We start from the raw sequence: 20,771 nt of genomic DNA, 5'->3' as shown, positions 1-20,771 counted from the left end.
GCAAGCCAGGAAGAGAGCTCTCACCAGAACCCAACTAGGCTGGCATCCTGATTTTGGACTTCCAGCCTCCAGAACTGTCTAAGTGTTTAATAAATAAATGTCTGTGGTTTAAATCACCCTGTCTGTGGTATTTGGCTGTGGCAGCCTGACCTGACCAACAAATGCTGAGCTCAAATAATGTGAAGGAAAGGAGGGAGGGGGTAAGAGATAAAGAGGTCCCACCTTCAAGGTCCCAGCAATAAAACTGGGTTCCATAAGACATTTTCCAACCACGTTAAACCCATGAGGAAATTAATGCAAAAATAGCACTCAGACACTTTAAGCATCTGTGAAGCTACTTCAGGGATCCAGTGCGTCTCAGAGTTCAAAGAGGAAAAAATATTTTCTTAGTAAAAGATCAGTAAAATCACCATTTATGGAAAAACAAAGCAAAACTAAAATATCCAAAATTTTTCCTATTACCCACATGAGAGAATAACATTCTTAAAGCCCTTATATCAGCCCTGGCCAGGTAGCTCAGTTAGAGCATCATCCCAGTATGTCAAGGTTATGGGTTCGATCCATGGTCAGGGCACATATAAAAATCAACAATGAATACACCAATAAGTGGAACAAATTGATGTCTTTTTTTCTCTCTCTCTCTTCCTTCCTCTCTCTCTCAAATCATTAATTTTTTTAAAAACAACAAAAATCTTTGTACCTCTGCTGAAGAGAGAAAATGACTAATTCTCACAGTTGCCCATTTCGTGTAAAACTAAATGAAAACAAGGGATGACTAATAAGCGTCAGTCACAGAGGAGGGAGATTCACGGCAGGAAGGGCTTCCTCCCTCCTGCTCCCTCCGCATTCTCAGCTCCTGGATGATTAATAGTAAGAATTTTGGCTTTGCTTTACTTGATGAGCCAAATGTGCACACTGCACACAGAACAACGCCTTCAATCTGGGGGAAGGATCTTAAATGCTTGTAAAAGCAGAGAACAAAATAAATGGGGGGAAAAATGAAAGAAGCCCTTCTCTGTTTTCCTTTTGGTGATAACATGCTCTACCTAGAGCACTTGGGTCCCTTCCTCTCACATCCCAGCAGCATGCCTCCTCTTTCAGGTCACGTCTTTCACATAAAAGTGCTAAACTAATGCTGCTTAATGACAAATTAATGTCCATGAATAAAAAATACACCTCTAATAGCATAGAGTAATTTGCCATTACAATATCATCATTGGACATGCCCCTGGTTTAATACGATGTATTTAATTCATAACCTAATGAGTGATATATAAAGAGAGGGAGATGAACCCTGCAATTACATTTATGTGAGTCTGTCACCTTATTTGTAAAACCTTAGAGTCATTTACATTCAAATTAGAACAAATGAGTGATTTCACAAAGTGCAGTGATAAATGACCACAGCAGCCCGAGACAAAACTGTATTTCCTGTGAACACATTAACAGTTTCCTATTATTTGTTAAAAATTACAATGCATATTGCCCAGTGTGGTGTGAATAATGGCTTTTTTACTGATTAGGTCAGAAGACTAATATGTAGCAAAATAAATAATTTTTCATTTCATTTTTTCTGATTTTTGCTTTAAATTAACTACTGAAATTTGGTGGATTCACACTGCCACCTGCTGCCTAGGAGTAGATACTAAAAATACATTTTTATCAAACAGTTTGTTCATCACTTTGGTGATCTTGTTTGGAAAGTCGACTCAATGGGTCCCCTCTTATCAATATATTTAAGTTGCATATCATAATAAAGGCTGATATTTGGTGAACAAAAAACCACTTGGTAATCAAACAATAGAATATACTATTTGCTATTTGGGGGAGGTGGTACAAAATGTACAAACTTTTTTTAAAAGCTAACTACAAATGTGTGAGCAAATCCTGTGTCTTCTATTGCGTCACTTTTAGGGGATATGTCACCAAGTCCAGTGGTCAGTACCCCTGGACATACTGCACTGTGCATCAGCAGAGGAAGGTGTGTGTGTGACGTTTTCCCTACTCCTGCCCCTTGAACTATCTAGAGGAGGTGACTGAAAGCCTCTGCCTGTCACTGAGGATCCTCACTACCTAGTCTTCTCCCCTGATGGCAGGTATCACCATGAAAGGAAGGTCTCAGGGTCCAGAACACAGCCGGGTAGGAAAGGCACTAGGCTGGAGAGAAACAGGCCTGGACTTGGAGACTAGGCTAAAGGTTTTTGTAGGTGAAATGATGAGTTTAAATGGTGATCAGGGGAGCTAGTGGAGATTTCCAGACTGGATCAACATCCTAGTTCTGAATTTCAGTTTCTCCATCTGCAAAAGGAAAACAACACTGACTGTCTTAAGGGACTACTTGGCAGAGGGCAAACAGGGATCCTTCTGCAAAACATGCAGTATGAAAGGGTCCTCCATGAACGCTGGTTCCCTTCCCTGGGAAAGATAACAATGGCTCTGGGGAATGTGTTTGGCATGGACAGAGGCTAGAAACAAGCAGGCTCCTAGGAGGAGATCATGAACTATCATACCCTAGAACCAACGACAGTGAGAGTCTAAAGAAAGGGAAGAACATTACCGATGGAGGGAAGGATCAGGTCTGAGATATTTGGGACGTGGAATCAACCCAACTTAGTAACTTATCGGATACAGTAGTGAGGAGCCTAACACTATGTCCAAATTCCTAGACAACTAGTGGATAGATGGGACCATCAACAGAGAAAAGGGCATCTTTTCTCACAGTAATTTTGAATCGCCTGTATGATGTTTAGGTGGAGATGTTCAGCAGCTAATAAAAAAGGCTAGGAAAAAACAGAGTTTGGGAAACAATCCAGACTCAAGAAGTTCATAATGTTCACCTGAGGGATTCAGTAGACCAGTGGACACACTGACACCTCTACACCTATAGCCATCACTCCTGAGATGTCTGCAGAGGTCCCATTATTAGATTTGAAACAGTGAGTGGCATATGTGGAAACCGTACTCTGCAAAGCAAGGAAATCCATGCATTTTGCGGGGCCCATTTTAAAGACAATAGTTGCTGTTTAATGAATTGGTGCATCCTTCTGATGAAATTTTTGAAAGAGCACAGTGGACAAGGAAGGGGAGCAGCAGGAGGAACAGAGAAAGGAGCACCCACATTTCATCTGGGACTGGATCTCAGACAGCAGGTAAAAGTCGGACAGGTCATGCTTATTAACGTACTAACAGGACAGTCTCCATAGCACTGTCCTATGAAATTTCCCTGCAAAGTGGGTGGGAGAGGACACAAACCTGAGGAGTTGCTTACAAATCCCTTACCTTGGGGTGATGGGCTATTGTAGCCACTGCTCACCCTCACTCCCACCCTCATCAGTCAGCATCATTTTCACTGCTGGTCTCCCCGTTTATTCCACAAGCATGCGCTGAGGACCTGTGTGTCCTCAATGACAGACCCTGGGAGAGGGCCTGGGGACTAAAAATGAGTAAGGTGAAGGCCTTACAAGCTGGGAGGCTAATTCAATGGCTGTCTTCACTGACACAGCGGGGATCTCCTTCTGTAGCTCAGAGTCCCTGCCCTCAGTAACCTTCCAGAGGTTGAAAAAGGAGCCCACAGTGGCATCAAGGTGTCCCCTCCCTTTGCTGGGGGGAGCAGCATCCATGCATGTGCAGAACAGCTTCAGGCCAAGGCAACTGCTGAAGCTGGGAGGCTCAGGGAGACTCAGGGGCGAGGGATGGTTCACTAAGTATCAAACAAGGGGTTGTCCCTGCACATGCTTTTTATTTATTTTTATTTTTTAAATCTATCTTTATTGATTTCAGAGAGAGGAAGGGAGAGGGAGAGAGAGAGAGATAGAAACATCAATGATGAGAGAGTCACTGATCCGCTGCCTCCTGCACGCCCCCGGCTGGGGATTGAGCCCACAACCCGGGCATGTGCCTCGACCCGGAATGGAACCCCGATCTCTTGGATCGCAGGTCAGCGCTCAGCTGCTGAGCCACGCCGGCCGGGCTGGACGTGCTTTTTAAGTGAACCCTGGAGGACAACAGGAGGTATCAGAGCAGGGGTCTACCCTTCACACCTCTGGAAGAAAACCAAAGAAATGATGGCAATTGGGTAACAACAAAACAGCACCAGACACTTTAGTGAGGAGAATGGCTTCACAAACTCCTAGTTGGATAAAATACTAAGCAAGAATGGAGAATATATGTCTTGATTGATAGACACAATTTCTAAGTACATTTTAAGCACCGAAGATTTTTCATTTTAACAAAAATATTTTTATACTCAATAAAATGGTTCTATATGAAATAAAAAATCAGTTGAATAATAATACCAAAAAATGTAAATAAGTATTGTTATAAGCCTGTGTCAAAATATAAAAGCAGACTGACCCAGTCTGGTAATTTTATAATCCCCAAGAAAAGACAAGATATATATTTTTAAAGACTAGCATAATGAAGGTTTCTACATACATATAGTTTTAGTTCTCTCACAAAGTTCTTTCCACACATTGGACACGTTGCAATAATCACAGATAAAATGGAAAAATTAAGTTACACACGAGAACAAGACGAAAACATACCGGTGAAAAGAACATGAAAATTTCAACCACTGCTCAAGCAGAGTGATAACAAATGCAGTGTCCACAAAATATATCTGTATGCAAGCTACATGTTTCCCTCAGCAAAATAATGAATTGCAAGACTTAAATTCTAAGTCACTTATTTCAACAAATTCATCTGATGGGGTAGGGAAAATATTCATAAACTTCTAATGTTCACCTGGAATTCTCATTTATAGAAAATTATAGAGGTAAACACACACACCTGTATATGCCCACTATTTAGACATGCGTCATGATAAGTAGCAATAACCAAATTTTTGTCAACACGTATCATTGATTATGCCTATCATGGAAAAAGTGAGTCAGGTAATGATGCTGAAAGCTCGAGTTACAGTATTTGATGTAGAAATGTCAAATAAAAGTAATATCAATTTCACAAGTCAAACACGCTTCTGAAGTCATGTAACCTTTCTGTTCCCGTTTGCTACTTGCAGAAAGGGATTACAAACAGCTCTCCCATACTACCCAATGATAAGGAGGGGAAAAGAAAGGAAAATAAGATAAAAATAGCTACACATTTATTGTTAGATTAAATGTGCTAAGGTGATGAAACTGTCCTACACTGTATCTGAACTGCTCCTTAGTTGATCATGGCTGACATTCCTCACATTGTGACCCTGGGAAGCACTGGTTCCCATTTCCCAAGGTTGCTGAGAATGTGCAGAAACAGACTTGGAAACTACCTAGCGAGTAACAGAAGTCAACAATAAAGGCCATATTTAGAATTAAAGAAAACAATTAGGAAGGAAATAAAATAATTGAGCAGGAAACAAATAGATTTTTTTCTATTTACTAATCTCATGTCATATGCACAAGGACAGTAGAATTAAATTGGGTAGATTTATCATTTTAAAATTTATCTTCACTGTTGTTACAATTCTGTAATAAGTGGAAGCCAAAGTCATACAAGTCGAAGAAATGGGAGGATCCCAGTATAGGGAATTAGTACTTAACTCTCTGTAAAATAAAGAGTCTCATGGCCATACTATCTGCCTAAGAAGGCCCCTATCTTCCTCCTCAGCCAAAGGGTTTTCATCCAAGAAGAAAAAATGGTCTTTGGAATGAGAAAGGCCTACCACTCACCAGCCATGTCACCCTGGGCAACCTGGGTACATTTCAAGTCTCTGATCTTTAGCCTATAAAAATGTGCAAAGTTGTTGAGGACAGACGGTGAAACATCTGTGAACTCACACTAGTTTTTTCTCCCTCCTCCTCACAGAGCCATCCTGATCACCCCAGCAAATCAGGGGAATAATGCACAGATCACTCATTATTTTCCCAGCATTTACTGGCTGCGAAGTTCATGTGCTAATTAATTATATGTGACTTTGTGATGTATTAGCTCCTATTACTGATATCTTAAAGGGACTACCCAACTTTCTGTGCTTTGTGGTTATTTTGTTGTGGAAACCAGACAACACTGCTTCAAATCAAGATTCATCCCAGCATCTTTTCTCAGGCCCCAGCAATGTGTGTGGCTGAGTTACTCTATTGCCCAAGGGTTGTGGGGTCCTGCAATGGACACGGAGGGTAGGGGCCATGAGCTAGGACATGAGAGCTGCAGCTGGCCTCTAGGAGCCTCTCAGCTCGTGTCTGGGAGAAGGACAGGACACATCTACCCGGCTTCCATTTTACCTGTCGCTGGGCTCCAGTTGGTGGGTACAGCTTGTAACTGCAGGAGTGTGAAGGGCTCATCAGCAGGATGCAAGCTCACATACCTGGATGAGATAGTGCGAACATAAATTGAGAAGCTCCAACAGCTGCAGGTGACTGCCAGCTGCTAACACGTCCTGGATCACGCCTGGCTCCAACAAAATCTGTTTTTTAATAAAAAGGAAACTATCAGTTACTTAAAAATTAATACTTGCTTAACATGAAAATATATTGCTATATTTAAATTGCCGCTTAACATGCTATATCTGATTAATGAGCTGTGGCCCTCACTAACAGCTGAGTTCTCATTTTAATACTCATTTCCTGTGTATAAGGCTCTGCATTTAACAACTTATTTTTATTTATATATAGGTATGTTTTTATTGATTTCAGAGAGAGGAAGGGAGAGGAGAAGAGAGAGAGAAACATCAATAATGAGAGAGAATCATCAATCGGCCTACTGGGGATTGAACCCGAAACCTGGGCATGTACCCTGACAGGGAATCAAACCATGACCTCCTGGTTCATAGGTCAACACTCAAATACTGAGCCACACCAGCCGGGCTAACAACATATTTTTGTAGAAGGATATAAACATTTGCAAAGAGTAATATAATAGTTTTAAAATTCACTTGTGATGTATGTAATCTCATAACATTCAAAAACAAATTTTAGTTTTTCAAAGTATATTTCAGAATTTTATATCAGTACAGTTAATAGGTATTTCAGGGAAAGGGGCTTATGTTTCTCCTTGCAATATGAGACTAGAGGTGGATATTATTCCATTTTACTTCTAAGTCCAACAATAGAAAATTTCAACCACACACTTTCTTTTTTCTCTTTCTCAATCTGAGATTCTCTAATCCTTTCTGTTTCAAATGCAAGATGCAGAAATAGCATCTTCACAACACGAAGGCATCACAGACAAGTAAAACTTCCCAAATATACTGGTGATATCAATTCTTCATTTTTTTCTGGTTAACTCCAACTTTGTGCTGCTGAACAGGGCTGGAGGAAAAACCCACAGTCACGTTCACTAAATTCATTTTACATGAATGACTGACAGACCCAAGGAGGCCTTAGTGCCGCTCCTGGAATCTTAACTCATTTCCCATTTCCCCAGCCCGATCGTTCCCAAAGTGGAGTCTCTGGACCAGCAGCATCAGCATCACCTGGGAGCTTGGGAGAACTGCTCAGAAACTTTTAGGGGGAGGCCCAGCAACTGGTGTTTTACCAAGCCCCCAGTGGTTCTGAAACACTGATGTGGTCCATTCACTCCCACGCTGCTACTTCTCCCCCCCATCGTCTTCTCCTTGCTCTAACCTAGCGATCTTCCAAAGGCTCTCTGCCAAATCCACCGGCCACCTACCCATCTCCGCATCAGCACGTCTTGCTTTCCTCAACACTCTGCTAGTGCGCGAGATCCCAAACCCTTCTGCTGGCAATTATCCCCTCTCGGTCCTGCATCATCATCTGTTCTTTCTACTGGTGGTAATTCCCCATCAGCATACAAATAGGCAGTGACAGCTTTTATCTTAAGAAATGAAAACCCCTTCCCTTGATTCCATAGCTCCCTCCATGCTCCCCTTCATGACCAAGTCCCTCAGGAAGGGTGTCTGTATAAAACACCTATATTTGCCGCTATTTGTTCTACTGTGTTCTCTCTCGAACACACCCCTGCTGAGTTTTGCTCACCTGTTCCTCTAAAAATGCTCTTGGTCGAGGTCACCAGTGACCTCCAAATCCAACGGGCAAATCCAATGGACACTGCTCAATAATTAGTCTTACTCGAGCCAGCAGCAGTTAGCAAAGTTGATCGCTCTCCTAGAATGATTTCTTCCCTTGCTTCTGGCACAGCGCTCCGTCTGCTGGTTTCTTGTACTTCACTAACCGCTCCCTCTCCTCCTTCCCAACCCATAAGCTTTGGAGATGCCCAGAGCTCAGTTCCCAAATCTCTTCTTTCCTCTCTCCATTCACTGTGGATGAGTCATGTAACCCCACGGCTTTAAAACTATCTATATGCTGATTATACTCAAGTTTGTTTCTTCAGGCCCACCTCACCCTTGAACTCCACACCATTCTGTCCATTGCCTATGCCATATCGCCACCAGAAAGTCTAACAGGCAGCTCAAACTGAATGCGCCCCATTCTGAACCCTGATCCTCTCCACCGACCATCAAACCTGCTCCTCTCCCAACCCTACCATCTCAGCAAAGAGCAACTCTCAGTTATTTAGGCTAAAACCCCAGAGTGATTCTCAGCCCCTCTTGTTTTCCTCACATCTCATATCCGATCCACCAGCCACTCCTGTTGACTCTATCTTCAAAGCAGTTCCAGAGTCCAACCGCCACTCAGTACCACTTCCATCCGTATCACTCTAGTCCAATCCACTGTCTTCCTAGACGTAATATAATAGCCCCCTAACTATTGAACTGTTTCTCTTTTGCCCCCGCACACTGTTTTTAACATCAGTCAAACTCGTCCTTTAAAACACAAATAAAATCATGTCACTCCTTTACTCAAAACTCTCAAATGACTTTTTATCTCATTGAAGAAAACCCCAATTCTTCACTGTAACATAAAAGGTTCTTTGAATACACTGAGGACCCTAGTGTTTCCAACTAGCTGCTTTCTCTGCATGGATCACTCTTTCTCAAGACACCAGCATGGCTCACCCCCTCCTGTCCTTCAGTCCTCTGCTCAAATATCGTCTTACCTGGGGGCCCTCTCTGACCACCCTATGTAAAACAGTGCCCCATGCGCCAGCACTCCTCATTCCCTATGTCCTTACTCATAGCACTTACCACCTCTCGACATGGCACATATTTGTCTATTGATTATTTTATCTTTCTCCACTCGAAGGATATAAGATCCAGAACACGGAGTTAATCTATTTTGTATCCCCAGTGCTCAGAGCAATGCCTAACACTCAACTTTCACTTAGTCTTGGTGAATTTATTTTATAATAGATCATCGATAAATCAATTTATTTCTAAGTATATTTTAAAATTCAGAATTAATTTTTAATTTAAATTTAAAAAATGTATATCTTTATTGATTTCAGAGAGAGGAAGGGAGAGGGAGAGAGAGAGATGGAAACATCAATGATGAGAGTCACTGATCGGCTGCCTCCTGCAAGCCCCCAACTGGGGATCGAGCCTGCAACCCGGGCATGTGCCCTGACCCAGAATCAAACCCCAATCACCTGGATCTTAGGTCGACGCTCAACCGCTGAGCCACGCCCAGCCCGGCTAATTTAACTTTTAATTAATCTTCTGGTTAGATTAATCTAACAGAAGAGAAAAGAAGGACTATAAATTATATTTCTGAAGTACTTAAAGAAGTGAAAAAGTTAAGCACATGTGGCAAAAATACCCACACTCCTCTTATTCTGAAAAGTCTCTATAGCTCCTTTTCCTTCTAGTCAGAAGGAAAACCTGCATTTCCCCAACTCCTCAAGGAGAGAGGCTGTGACTGACATTCAGGAAATGAGTGCTGCTCCCATCACAGGTGCAAGAATGTGGTGTATTCTTGCAGAAGAGGCATGGCCTAAGGCACAGAATGGGGAATAGAGAGATTAGAAAGGTTGGTCTCAGCCTTTAAATCCTGTCAGCTGCGCTTATCTCACACAACTGGCTTTCAGGATAACCTCCCAGGCTCCGTAATGCCAAACACAAAGACAGATATCACAGGGAGACAAGATGAATATTCCGCAGCACATGTAACACGTCCAGCAGGCTCCCTTGGAGAAACCCTGCCATGAAAATCCCATGCCTGGATGGTTTCTGTCTTTGTTTCTTGTTTCACTGTGCTGGAGTTTGTGTTTTCTTCTCATTATAACACAAGTTTTTCTAAAAGATGCTTTAGCACAGAAAATCCCTAAGTGCTTTCAAAGGGTGCACTTTGAACCCCCCCCCCCCAAAAAAAAAAAACCAGGAAAGCCAGGTCTCACTTATGGAAACAGAACCAGCATTCGCAAGCCCCATATGCGCTGGAGTCTTTTCAATTCAGCTTTGTTGATCTTCTCCAGAGAATGTGTGTTTGGGAAGGAATACAAAAGCTCACCATCCTCACAATTTACAGCAAATTATCAAAGTTTTGAATTTATAAACCACCAAGTAAATTAAATACAACAGTTTAAATAACTGTTAAATCAACACATATTCAAGACACATAAAACCCTTTGCATAAAGTTCTTCAGGAGACTTCTACAGACAGAATGTGAACCATAAAATCTAGCTATGAGAAGCTGCCATCAATGTAGTTTTTGTTTCAAAGCCATTACACTAAGGATTTTTTTATCCACAAGGTGGCGCCTAGGTTAAGCAAAAGGATTTTCTGTATTATTCATGGACTGCACCTCTACAACAGACCCCTTTATTTTATTTTTAGGAAAGAAAAATAAATCAAGTAAGGATAATAAAACATATAAAATCTACTTTCTAAATTTCTCTATCACTTGAGAAATGTTCATAAATATATCTGTTGAAATGCTTGATTTGAGCAATACTGATTAGAATTCAGTAATTCTCCATAAATCAGGTCCCAATATTTGAATGTAGCTCAAACTTTTTGCTCTCATATTCAGAAACTCTCACGATGTGACCCCCCAACCTACTTTTTAAAACTTAATTCCAATCCTGTCACCTATGGTCCCTTTGCTAAAGCCAAGAGCTCACTGCTCTTAACACTCAGGCAATATCTTTTTCTCTACCTTGAATGCCCTCACCTCGCTTCTTCAATATCCATACATCAAAACCCTACCCATTCTTCAAAATTCAACTCTAAGTCCACTTCCTTCACAAAACTTTGTAAGATCTTCCCTCTCTGCAACCTCCAGCTGGAATCAATCTCCTGGGGTTACCAACCACCACAAACACTGAACTAGACCCATGGGCTCTAGGTCACCCTGCCTGACTTCAAATCCTGGCTCCTCTACTTGCTGGCCAAATGAGACTGTGAAAATGATCAAATCCTATGTGCCTCAGTGTCTTCATCTGTACAATAAAAATAATACCTCTCTCAAAAGATTGTTTTAAGCACTGAGAAAATGCTATGCATCACTACAGCTGCATATGCCTGTGTGTCAACAAAACGGCTTAAACAAGCATGGGTTTTATTTTCCCCACAAAACTTGGATTAGGCAGCTTGGAGTGCAAACAAACCAGTCTCCTCGTATTTTCCTACTTGGCTAATCTTAGCCTATGGTTTCATGGTAACAAAATATCTGCCGCATCTCTAGACATTGCATCTGCATTCAAAGCAGAAAGAAAAGAGAGGGCAATAAAACAAAAACCATGGGCAGCCAATTCTGTCATTATTTGTCAGAAAACAATAGATTTCCTACAAACATGGCCACAAAAACTTCCATTTCCATTTCATTTGCCAGGTCTAGGTCATGTGGTTAACCATAGCTATGGAAGAACCTAGGAAATTGAGTTTTTATGGCTCCATGTGCTATTGTCCCAAATCAAATTGGAGTTCTGTATTAAGAAAAAAGAAGAAACGGATATTGTGTAGGCAATCAGAGCGTAGACCATGGCTCTTAGCACAGTTCCTGTTTATGGTAAATCTTCAATAAATGTTACGTATTATGTTTCTTTTTTATGCAGCAAAGTGAATGAGTTATATGCATGTATCTTTCTCATGTTTTACCTATGAGACCTTGATGGCAGGGTCCATCCTATTTCATGTTCATGGCTGTTGAACACCCTGGAAGAGCATCTCTAGAATTATTTACTAAAATTCACAGGCTTGAAAAATACAGTCCCTGAGGGAAATGTTGCAAGATGTCAAAAGCCTTCATAGGGGAGCCTGGTCACATGGTAACCCTCATCAAGGACTGTCTAACTGAAGGTGTTAAATAAAGGAACACAACGGATATTTCAACTAACAGTGGTAATAACATATCCACATAAAGGCAACCGTTGGGCTCACTGTTGTATATAATAAATTTGTGATTTCAATTGATTCCTTAAGTTACAAATTTTGTCAGGTGGGTTTCTTCCCAAACACAGTAAGTACGTGTACAAATTTCTAAAAGATCTCAATAGCAAACATTTAAAATTACTAATTTATTTTCAATTCATGAAAAAGCAATCAACTTTTCCATTTATTAGAATATGAAAAAAAGAGAAAACTAGATTTGATTTTCAGAATATCTTAAAGAATGTTAAAAACCACAAAGGTGAAACAAAATTAAAATATCCTAGTAAAAAAAAAAAAAAAAGGAAGGTGTAGGAATCACTTTGCAACTCTATTATTTTCTTTCACACACAGGGTCGTTGGGTTCAGCTGAGATTCCTAAGGTTACAGGCAGGTTGCAGAAGCACGGCCTTCTCTAAGATGCCAGGAAGAAGGCTTGGAATAGATGAGACTCTAACATTACATTACCAAGAAAACTACAAGTTGTCTTGTAAAAATTTTGTTTATTATCATTAATGCAATTTAGAGGATTTTCCAGTCTAGACACTGCCGTTGAAACCAGTCCTTCCTTTCCTATTTTAGGACATGGGGAAGGATGATGGATGAAATACTCTAGCTCAGTGCTTGAGTAGAGAGAGAAGAAAGAAGTGAAATGAAATTATTAGCTGGGGTATGATTAATGCTAAGATAGCAGTCGCGACGGGGTGCTGTCAGAGCACTTGTCTGGGTATGCCTCATTTCACTGAAGTTACAAAATAATTCTTCATATGAAAAAACTGGGTTCCTTCACACTGTACGAGTAAGCCCTACTTTTTTTGGTTCCTTCCCCATTAACATGATTTTGGCATTTTGAAGCTCTGAGGTTAATAGTTCTGTCAGCTAGTCATTTCCAACATAGTTTTCTTCATTATGTTTAAATTAACAAGATATATTATTTAGCAAAATGTAAAGATAAATTATATATACTTATATCACCTTAAAAAATGGCCTCATTTGAGAAAACAGAACAAATTTTTGATATTTAACTCTTAAGAAAAAGAAGCAGTTCCAGCAATTAAATATAATGAAACATGATGGTCATTACAGGTTTTTTTAAAAAAGCCAAATTAATTATTAAGACTTACTTTTATAACTAGTGCTCTTTCAAGTGTGAGGAACATGAGCAGTTTCATCCCATAGAGCTTTACTAATGAGGCCTGGGCTTCTCCACCCAGAGCTAGCTGCTTACAGTGCTCGCATGACCAAAGGAGAAGGACACATTACTTTAAGATACCAACAGCCAAAGATGGAAGGTCTCTGAAAGAATGAAGAGGGCTGAGGCCACTGTTCATTTATAGTTGGCCACTACTGTGCTACTAATGAGTGTTACAGCAGAGACAGAAGCAAAGAGCCAAACGGAATGATTCCAGCGCCGGACAAGCCATGCTGAGAGCAGTGCACACAGGATTCTGTAGGAGCTGGGGATGCTTCATTTCATGGAAGGAAGCTGTGAAATAATTCTTCATATGAGAAATATACCATTAATATCCAAGTCCATGTTCATTTGGGGAATTCCTTGCACTTGCTTTATAAGGAATGGAGGTAAAAGTCCACTATGGGAACTTGGGCAAGTCACTGACATGCTTGTTTTTAGCATCATGGTGTAAAATGGATGTCTACTACCTTCTTCCACAGTCTACATGAGAATAAAATGAGATAGCCCAGGTGAATTCTTAGAGTAAGTCTGGCATGTTTTATAGGGTAAAAAAAAAAAAAAAAAAAATGTAGCTGCTATTATGATTACTGTTATTGCATTTCACAACGGGCCTGTGAGCCACTGTGAGTACATTTTTTTTGTGAAGGATGGGGCCTCTCATAGGTCTGTGCCTAGATTCATTCATTTATTTTTTTGCATGAGGATGCTGTTCCAGCACCATTTGTTGAAACGACTATCTTTGCTCCATTGTGTAGACTTTATTCCTTTGTCAAAGATCAGATGACAAAATTTATGTGGGTCTATTTCTGAGCTCTCTGTGCTGCTCCACTGATGTACTGTCTACTCGTTCAACAATACCTCGCTGTCTTGATTACTGCTGCTCTGTAGTAAGTCTCGAAGTCAAGAAATGTCCGTCCTTTGACTTTGCTGTTCTCCTTCAATACTGTGTTGGCTACTCTAGGTCTTGCCTCTCCATTTAAACTTTAGGATCAATTTCTTGATGTCCACAAAATAACTTACTGGGGTTATGACTGAGGCCACAGTAACCAAATTGGAAAGAACTTAACAATATTGAGTCTTCCCACCCATGAATGCGAAATATTTCTCCATTTATTTAGTTTTTCTTTGATTTCTTCCTCCGGAGTTTAATGATTTTCCTCACTTAGGTCTTATTCCTAAGTAATTCATTTTTTAGGCGTCAATGTCTAAGTGTGAATTTTACTTTTTCAAGTATTAGGGGAAAACCCAAAAGATAAATAAATACGTTGTGATATGTGAAAAAAATGAAATTCAAAGTTTAGTTTCCAGGAATAAAGTTTCCCTGGAACACAGCCATGCTCACTCACTCACATTTTGTGTCTGGATGTTTCCTGTTGCAACAGCAGGGCCGAGTAGGTGTGGCGGAGCTTTATATGGTCTAAATCACCTATTACCTGGCCCCGCACACACAGGCTGCTGCCCCTGGTCTGCAGGGGGTGGGAGTCAGTAGCGTAAGACTGAGCCAAGTGACATGGGTCTGGATGGCACTGCCACAGCAGCTCGTCAGGCTGAACAGGAGGGTGCGGGCACCAGGGGAATTCGGGGCCTGTGGAGGGGGCAAGACAAGGCACCTGGGAGGGAGCGATGGGCAGGGAGCTGGGGGGCACGGAACCGGAGCCCACCCCCGCGGAGAGGCAGGGCGGCGGGGCTGGCTGCCGCCGAGGGGTCCCGATGGCCTTATTTAGCTGGTTCAGCAACATCTGGGACAGTCAAGAACTAGTTTCAGGGCAACGCTAAAGATGGAAGTCTCCAGGCTTGATGAGCGGAAAAGTGTGTGGGAAAACGAAGAAAACCGAGAACACTTATGCAGCTCTTTTCGTGAGTTCTGCTGGGGAGGGAAGCAGAGAGATAAATGGTAGCTGACGAGGAACAGAAGAGCGAGAAAAGGACTGTGACAGGTAAGCAACAGGGACGTTGACACGCTGGCAGGGATGCCCAGGAGAGAGGGAGAAGCGGACAAGGGAAGGGACAGAAACAAGGATGGCAGGAGTGACGGCTCACAGGGTAGGAGGGAGCGGCACCCAGGGCTTAACCTCCCCACCATAAAAGGTGGGGGTACAAAGTGAAGAGAAAAGGGGGGGCTGGGGCTCTGATGGTGAAAGTTCATCATCCTGTCTGCATCTGTTTCCTCAGTGAAAGGTGAGTTTTCTTTGTGGTGTGTGCGGTGGAGGTGGGATAACAGGGGAGAGCAGGTTTTGAGAAGGGAGGAGACATGAGACGTTTACCATGGAGAGGAGGAAAGTAAATTTGCTAAGGAAACAAATGAGCATTGCCGGGCAAGAATGAGTATCCGAGGACTAAGGACAATGAACTTGAAGTGAAGATAGTAACCTTTTCCTGCAATAGTCAGCAGAGCGGATACTTAGTCTGGGATTCAACCATAAATTTTCCAAAGTTGCCACAGGCCAGAAGCAAGCTTGTTTCCCCCTAAAATCAGTGGCTGTATTCTCTGGGCTATGCCAAACTGTTTCCACCCTGACATACACATGCTAGTATAAGGACGCAAGGCTCTGACCAGTTTTTCAGAAGCCATACCTAGTCCATTACCATATAGCAAATGGCTGTTTTTGCTCCCTGCAAAGTAAAATGCAAATTAACCTGCTATCTTTTGGGTAGTGCGCTACGAAGTACCAAGACTCTACTCATTCTCTTATCTGAACTCGTGTAACTTTGGAGCAGTGACCATTCTCAGGTCCTTCACTATGCTCCATACACCAGTAATTCAGGCCCTTGGTAGTCCATTCACAATAAATGCCATGTGTGTTGGTCTGGCGATTCCACTCACTCTGAGAAAACATTCCCTGTCCGTTTTTTCATCAATCCATCCTTAACTTCTGGTAAGTCCTAACACAGAGTAGGTGCTCATTAGGTACTTGATGAATTAATGGATCTCAATCTGAGAGTAAACTATAAATGGATGGTTTTTTTGAAGTACACAAAGAAAATATTCACAACTTAATTTACGACATTCAATACATTGGAATTGGCCCTTCATTTGAATGTTTACATCATGATTTTACTCAAATGGATATCTACTTAAAATATAAATCTCAAAAACTCTGTTTGACTAGTCATGTTTTTATCTTGAAATTAACCACAAAGACCATATATTTTTGCTACCGATTGGTTTAAAAAGCTTCTATTTAGAATTGTAGAACTCCCATGCACTACCACTTCAGACAAACACTAAATGCTTCCAGCAGGGGGCTCAAGAATTCTATTTTAGGGAAAGAAGTATAAGAAACAGCAGCTATTATAAAACTCTCAGAAGGCAATTCTCACACAAAAAAAGTTCCTTCTCTTGATCAAGTAATTCCAGATCTATGAATTTATTTAAAATAATCCAAATAAAAGAAAAAACTGGATTATAATAACAGTATTATTTATATACTATGCACTTATGAATAAATGTACATTTACCTAATTCCAGAAAAGTAATTGAAATAAATTATAATCACAAAAATCTGTATATAATTACTTAGGCACATGGGAAAAGGTCAGAAAAAACAACAAGGGACAGATAATATAGAATGTGTAAATAAGTGAGAATTTGGGTGAATATTGTTTTTCACTTTTATTCTTGTTTATATTTGTGTGAACATGAGTGATTTTTTCATTTTCAAAGATGAAAAATGTAATTTATTTTTATAGAATTTGCATGCCCTTTATTTTTAGTGCTAAAAATAAGGATGGAAAAATTTTAGGAAGCAAGTGGAATGGCTTATTTATGGAACAACTTAGGAATTTGGAGACATTTTATTTTTGTAGGCAGAACTAATGGGGTGTAGCATTTTATTCATGCCTACAAATAACATTTAAGTACCCCGGGATACCAAAAACTTCCAGTCAGGGATCCCAAATCTTATTTTCGCTTTATTGATTTACTTATACTCTAATTTTGAGAAGGATCTAAGGCATTAATACAAGCCTTTAAAAATTAGGAACATAACTATCTTGAGCTAAAGAAAACAGGAAACAAAAAGTTATATGAGGTTAGAACAGAACATACATATATATATATATATCCTCATAACTATTGAAAGTGGGCCATAAATGTGGCTCTAAGCTCCCTAGCATCAAAACTAAAAAGGGAATGTAATCTAATACAAGATTTAAAAAATAAAAATACTAAAATAACCCTAGCTAGTTTTTCCAGGCCCTGAGATCTGATGGAAATTTTCCTGCTGACATTAAGACTATCATTACAATATACAGTTGATGTACTGTAGAATCATATACCTGAAACCTATATAATTTTATTAAACAATGTCACCCCAATAAATTCAATAAAATAGAAAAAATAAGAGTATCACTGAGTGACTACACTTTCAATACCATCAAAAGTGTATTTTATAGAGAACTACATAAAAAAGTAAAAGTTAATAAAGAGATCTTTAAAACCCGGACATTCTGTTTTCTGATTTTCTACCTTCATCTAGGTGTAGAATTTAGAATAGCTAAGCAGTGGCTCTTAATGACAGCAACACAACCTTCTAGGGAGCAATTTGGAAACTTGCAGGTATTTTATTTTGGTTGTCTCAGGATGGGGGACACTACTGGCATTTACTGGGCAGCAGCCAGGGATGCTAGATGTTATGCAATGTGTAGGACAGCCACCAACCACAAACAATTGCCTTATATCCTGCACATGTGAATGACCTGCTGGATATGCACATAAGTAAAAAAACTTGTTTATAGAAATCTAAGCCCAGAATCTAACTGTTTTATACATAAACACAATTTTTTGTTTTGTGTCAAGATACACTAAAATTTCCAGGACTGCTACCACAATAAAAACCAAGACTATTGTTTTGTTTTGTGTGTAACTTTACTAAGAATTGTTCACTATTTTAGAAAACCACGTCACCTAGGGCATGCTTTTGTGGTATCCCGGTTTCCAGCAATGCATCCATGTGTCAGTCTGCATCTGTATGCAGCTGTCCAAGGCATCACAGTTCATCTGGAGGTGTAGACAGGTGACTATTTTCCCTTGTCTTCTGAAAGGTTTCTGCCCAACCATATACTTACTAATCTATGAGTTATTTTTATTGTAACTTCTTTCTGTTTATTCTTTATATATGGTTAAGCATTCTTACTGATGGTTAGAGTAATTCGTGTGAGTAGGTTATATTATCTAAAAGTTTCATTTCAGGATAGTAAAGGTGGCCTTTTTATATTAAGATCTAATAGATGAGCTTGAGAACCACCAAGCCGATGGACAGACTGCCTATCTCCTGGGAATCCATTATGTATGTAATTTCTCTCAAATTAACTTTTAGTGAGAGCTCTGCAGCAAACAGGTGGAGGCTGGAGTGCAATCATTGCCTTTTGTGTATGGGAAAAGTTTCCCTGAGTAGGGAAAAGTTCATGTACTTTAAATAGACATCAAGAGGCTGACATCTTCTTATCAAAAATAAGGAGCTAATCAAGATTCTCCACTAAATAAACTGTTAATCTTCCTCCACTCAGAGGGGATTTGACGGAGCACCTGAAGGAAGAGTCAGAACTTCCTTAGGGGATAATTCTGAGTGCAGCCAACACTCAGAAATTCCATTGATCAAGGAAAAACACAATTGTAATGATTTCTGCTCAGAAATATTCCAAAACAGGAGTTACTGAGCAAATGGCTCATTTAACAGCAAAGGAAAAATCCCATATGGAGACCATGAAATATAAAATGCTTGGCAACAGAACTTTCTGCTGAGACATTCAAGAGAAACAAGTGCACAGTCTACCTTGAGTTACCAAAGTGGGTTGACTGTCTGCTTTGAGTTGCTGGTTATTGGCTGTTTCTACTTTGGAGGATGACAGCTAGGAAAGGACTGATTATTTATTGTCCCACTTATAACAATAAAACCATTATCAAGAGCATATAGGAAATGCTTCTCTTTCTACTCCTTATACTGGCAGTAGGGTAGGGTTGGGAGGTAGACAGAGTTGCAAGGAGAGTGGAGGAAAGAAGGGTGACAAATCCATCCCATTTGAATGGAGTTTTATATAATAAAGATAAGGTTAAAAGACATAGGGGCCACACTCATCCTTGTCATCTAATATTTTCTCAGATATTCAGAGACCCTCATAGTGTTATCCATGTGCATGTTCTATACACATGATCTCAAGCACCTGGGCCAAAAATTAATGCCAAGAAAGACTGTAAATGCTGTAATACTGTTTCAAATACATTTTGTTTTCATTAAGTGACTGAGTTTCACAATGTCTCAGAGGAAAATATTACCTAAAGTGTGACTATTATTCAAGTAGAATACTAGACTAATGGAATAGAGTCTGACTCCATTTTTGATGCTTGACTGCTGACCGCTTTCAAGCCCAGCTTCTCCCACTTCCCCGACTGCCCCATACTTGGGGAAAAGTACAGGTAAGTCTGAGCACTCTCCCTCAGTGCTGGTGGGAAGTTCAAACCACGCAGTCCCTGCCTTTGTGGAGAACCCTCAGCTCCACCCTCAACTATAATAAATGCCCAAGACAGTCACTCCTAGGTTCCCTCTTAAGCCATTCTGGACCTGCTTGGGAGCCTTGCAGATTATTTGGAAAAATCCAGGAAAACATTTTCTAAATGAAAACATCAGATTTATTAACAGATTGGAAAGCTGATGTTAGAAGTGTGGCCACAGTTCCACTTCCTCCCACAGAGATATTTCAGACATCGAAGTGCTAAGCAAATAGCTTTATAATTCCTGCAGCATAAACTACACCTTGAGTATATTTTGACCAGACAGCACATGCAGGTTTAATAAGAAAGAACAAGCTGGCATGAAGTAGAGACTGTTAGAACCAATCCTGCTCCCCAGGTAGGAGCCCTTCCCACATGACCTCCCTTTGTCTGAATCAACTGTCCTCCATGAGCGACAGACAGGCTTTGGGCCCAGTGAAGTTGTTCTTGGGTCCTCCTCTGAGAAAAGCAAGCTTCTGAGGGGTCAGTCTAGACCTGGACTTCTAAAATCTCACTTCTCATTTTTTCACAATAAATGGCTAGGTCCCCAATCAGTCCTTACCACTTTTGACCACCAAACTATGCCAAAGGCTTATTATACTAGACATCTTGGGAGCCATAAAAATTCCATTTGGCATATGGTTCTTGTTATGGGTCAACACTTTCTATGAAACCATGCATGGGAATGTATAACATCTTCACCCCAAAACAGTAAGCAGACACACACAACTGCATGCTTGTCTGTTTCAAAAATCCACTGCTAAGACAGCAAATCTCTCCAAAGGCAAATAATGTAGAGTTTCAAAGGTCCAAGAAAGCAAAAAGTCACTGGTGGAATTCAAACTTCCTCCCTTCATGTCACTCCTCCCAAACTTTGTGTCAACAATCCAGCTACGTACTCTGGCGCATCTCTGACAAGAAT

The 20,771-nt window shown here is 40.5% G+C and overlaps 1 protein-coding gene across 3 annotated transcripts in view; it reads right to left on the bottom strand.

Annotated features, from left to right (window-relative positions):
• KLHL32 (kelch like family member 32) overlaps positions 1 to 20,771 on the bottom strand; it is a 162,522-nt gene that overhangs the window by 70,617 nt on the left and 71,134 nt on the right. For all 3 annotated transcript variants that reach the window (XM_081140543.1, XM_081140545.1, XM_081140544.1), the window contains exon 5: positions 6,305 to 6,403. In XM_081140543.1, the coding sequence (XP_080996669.1) occupies positions 6,305 to 6,403 (99 nt within the window). The remainder of the gene's footprint in view (positions 1 to 6,304; positions 6,404 to 20,771) is intronic.

The sequence above is a fragment of the Miniopterus schreibersii genome (assembly GCF_964146895.1).
Source record: "Miniopterus schreibersii genome assembly, chromosome: 6".
Classification (NCBI taxonomy): domain Eukaryota; kingdom Metazoa; phylum Chordata; class Mammalia; order Chiroptera; family Miniopteridae; genus Miniopterus; species Miniopterus schreibersii.
Note: the sequence above shows the minus strand (reverse complement) of the source record. Positions and strands in the feature narration are given on the sequence as shown.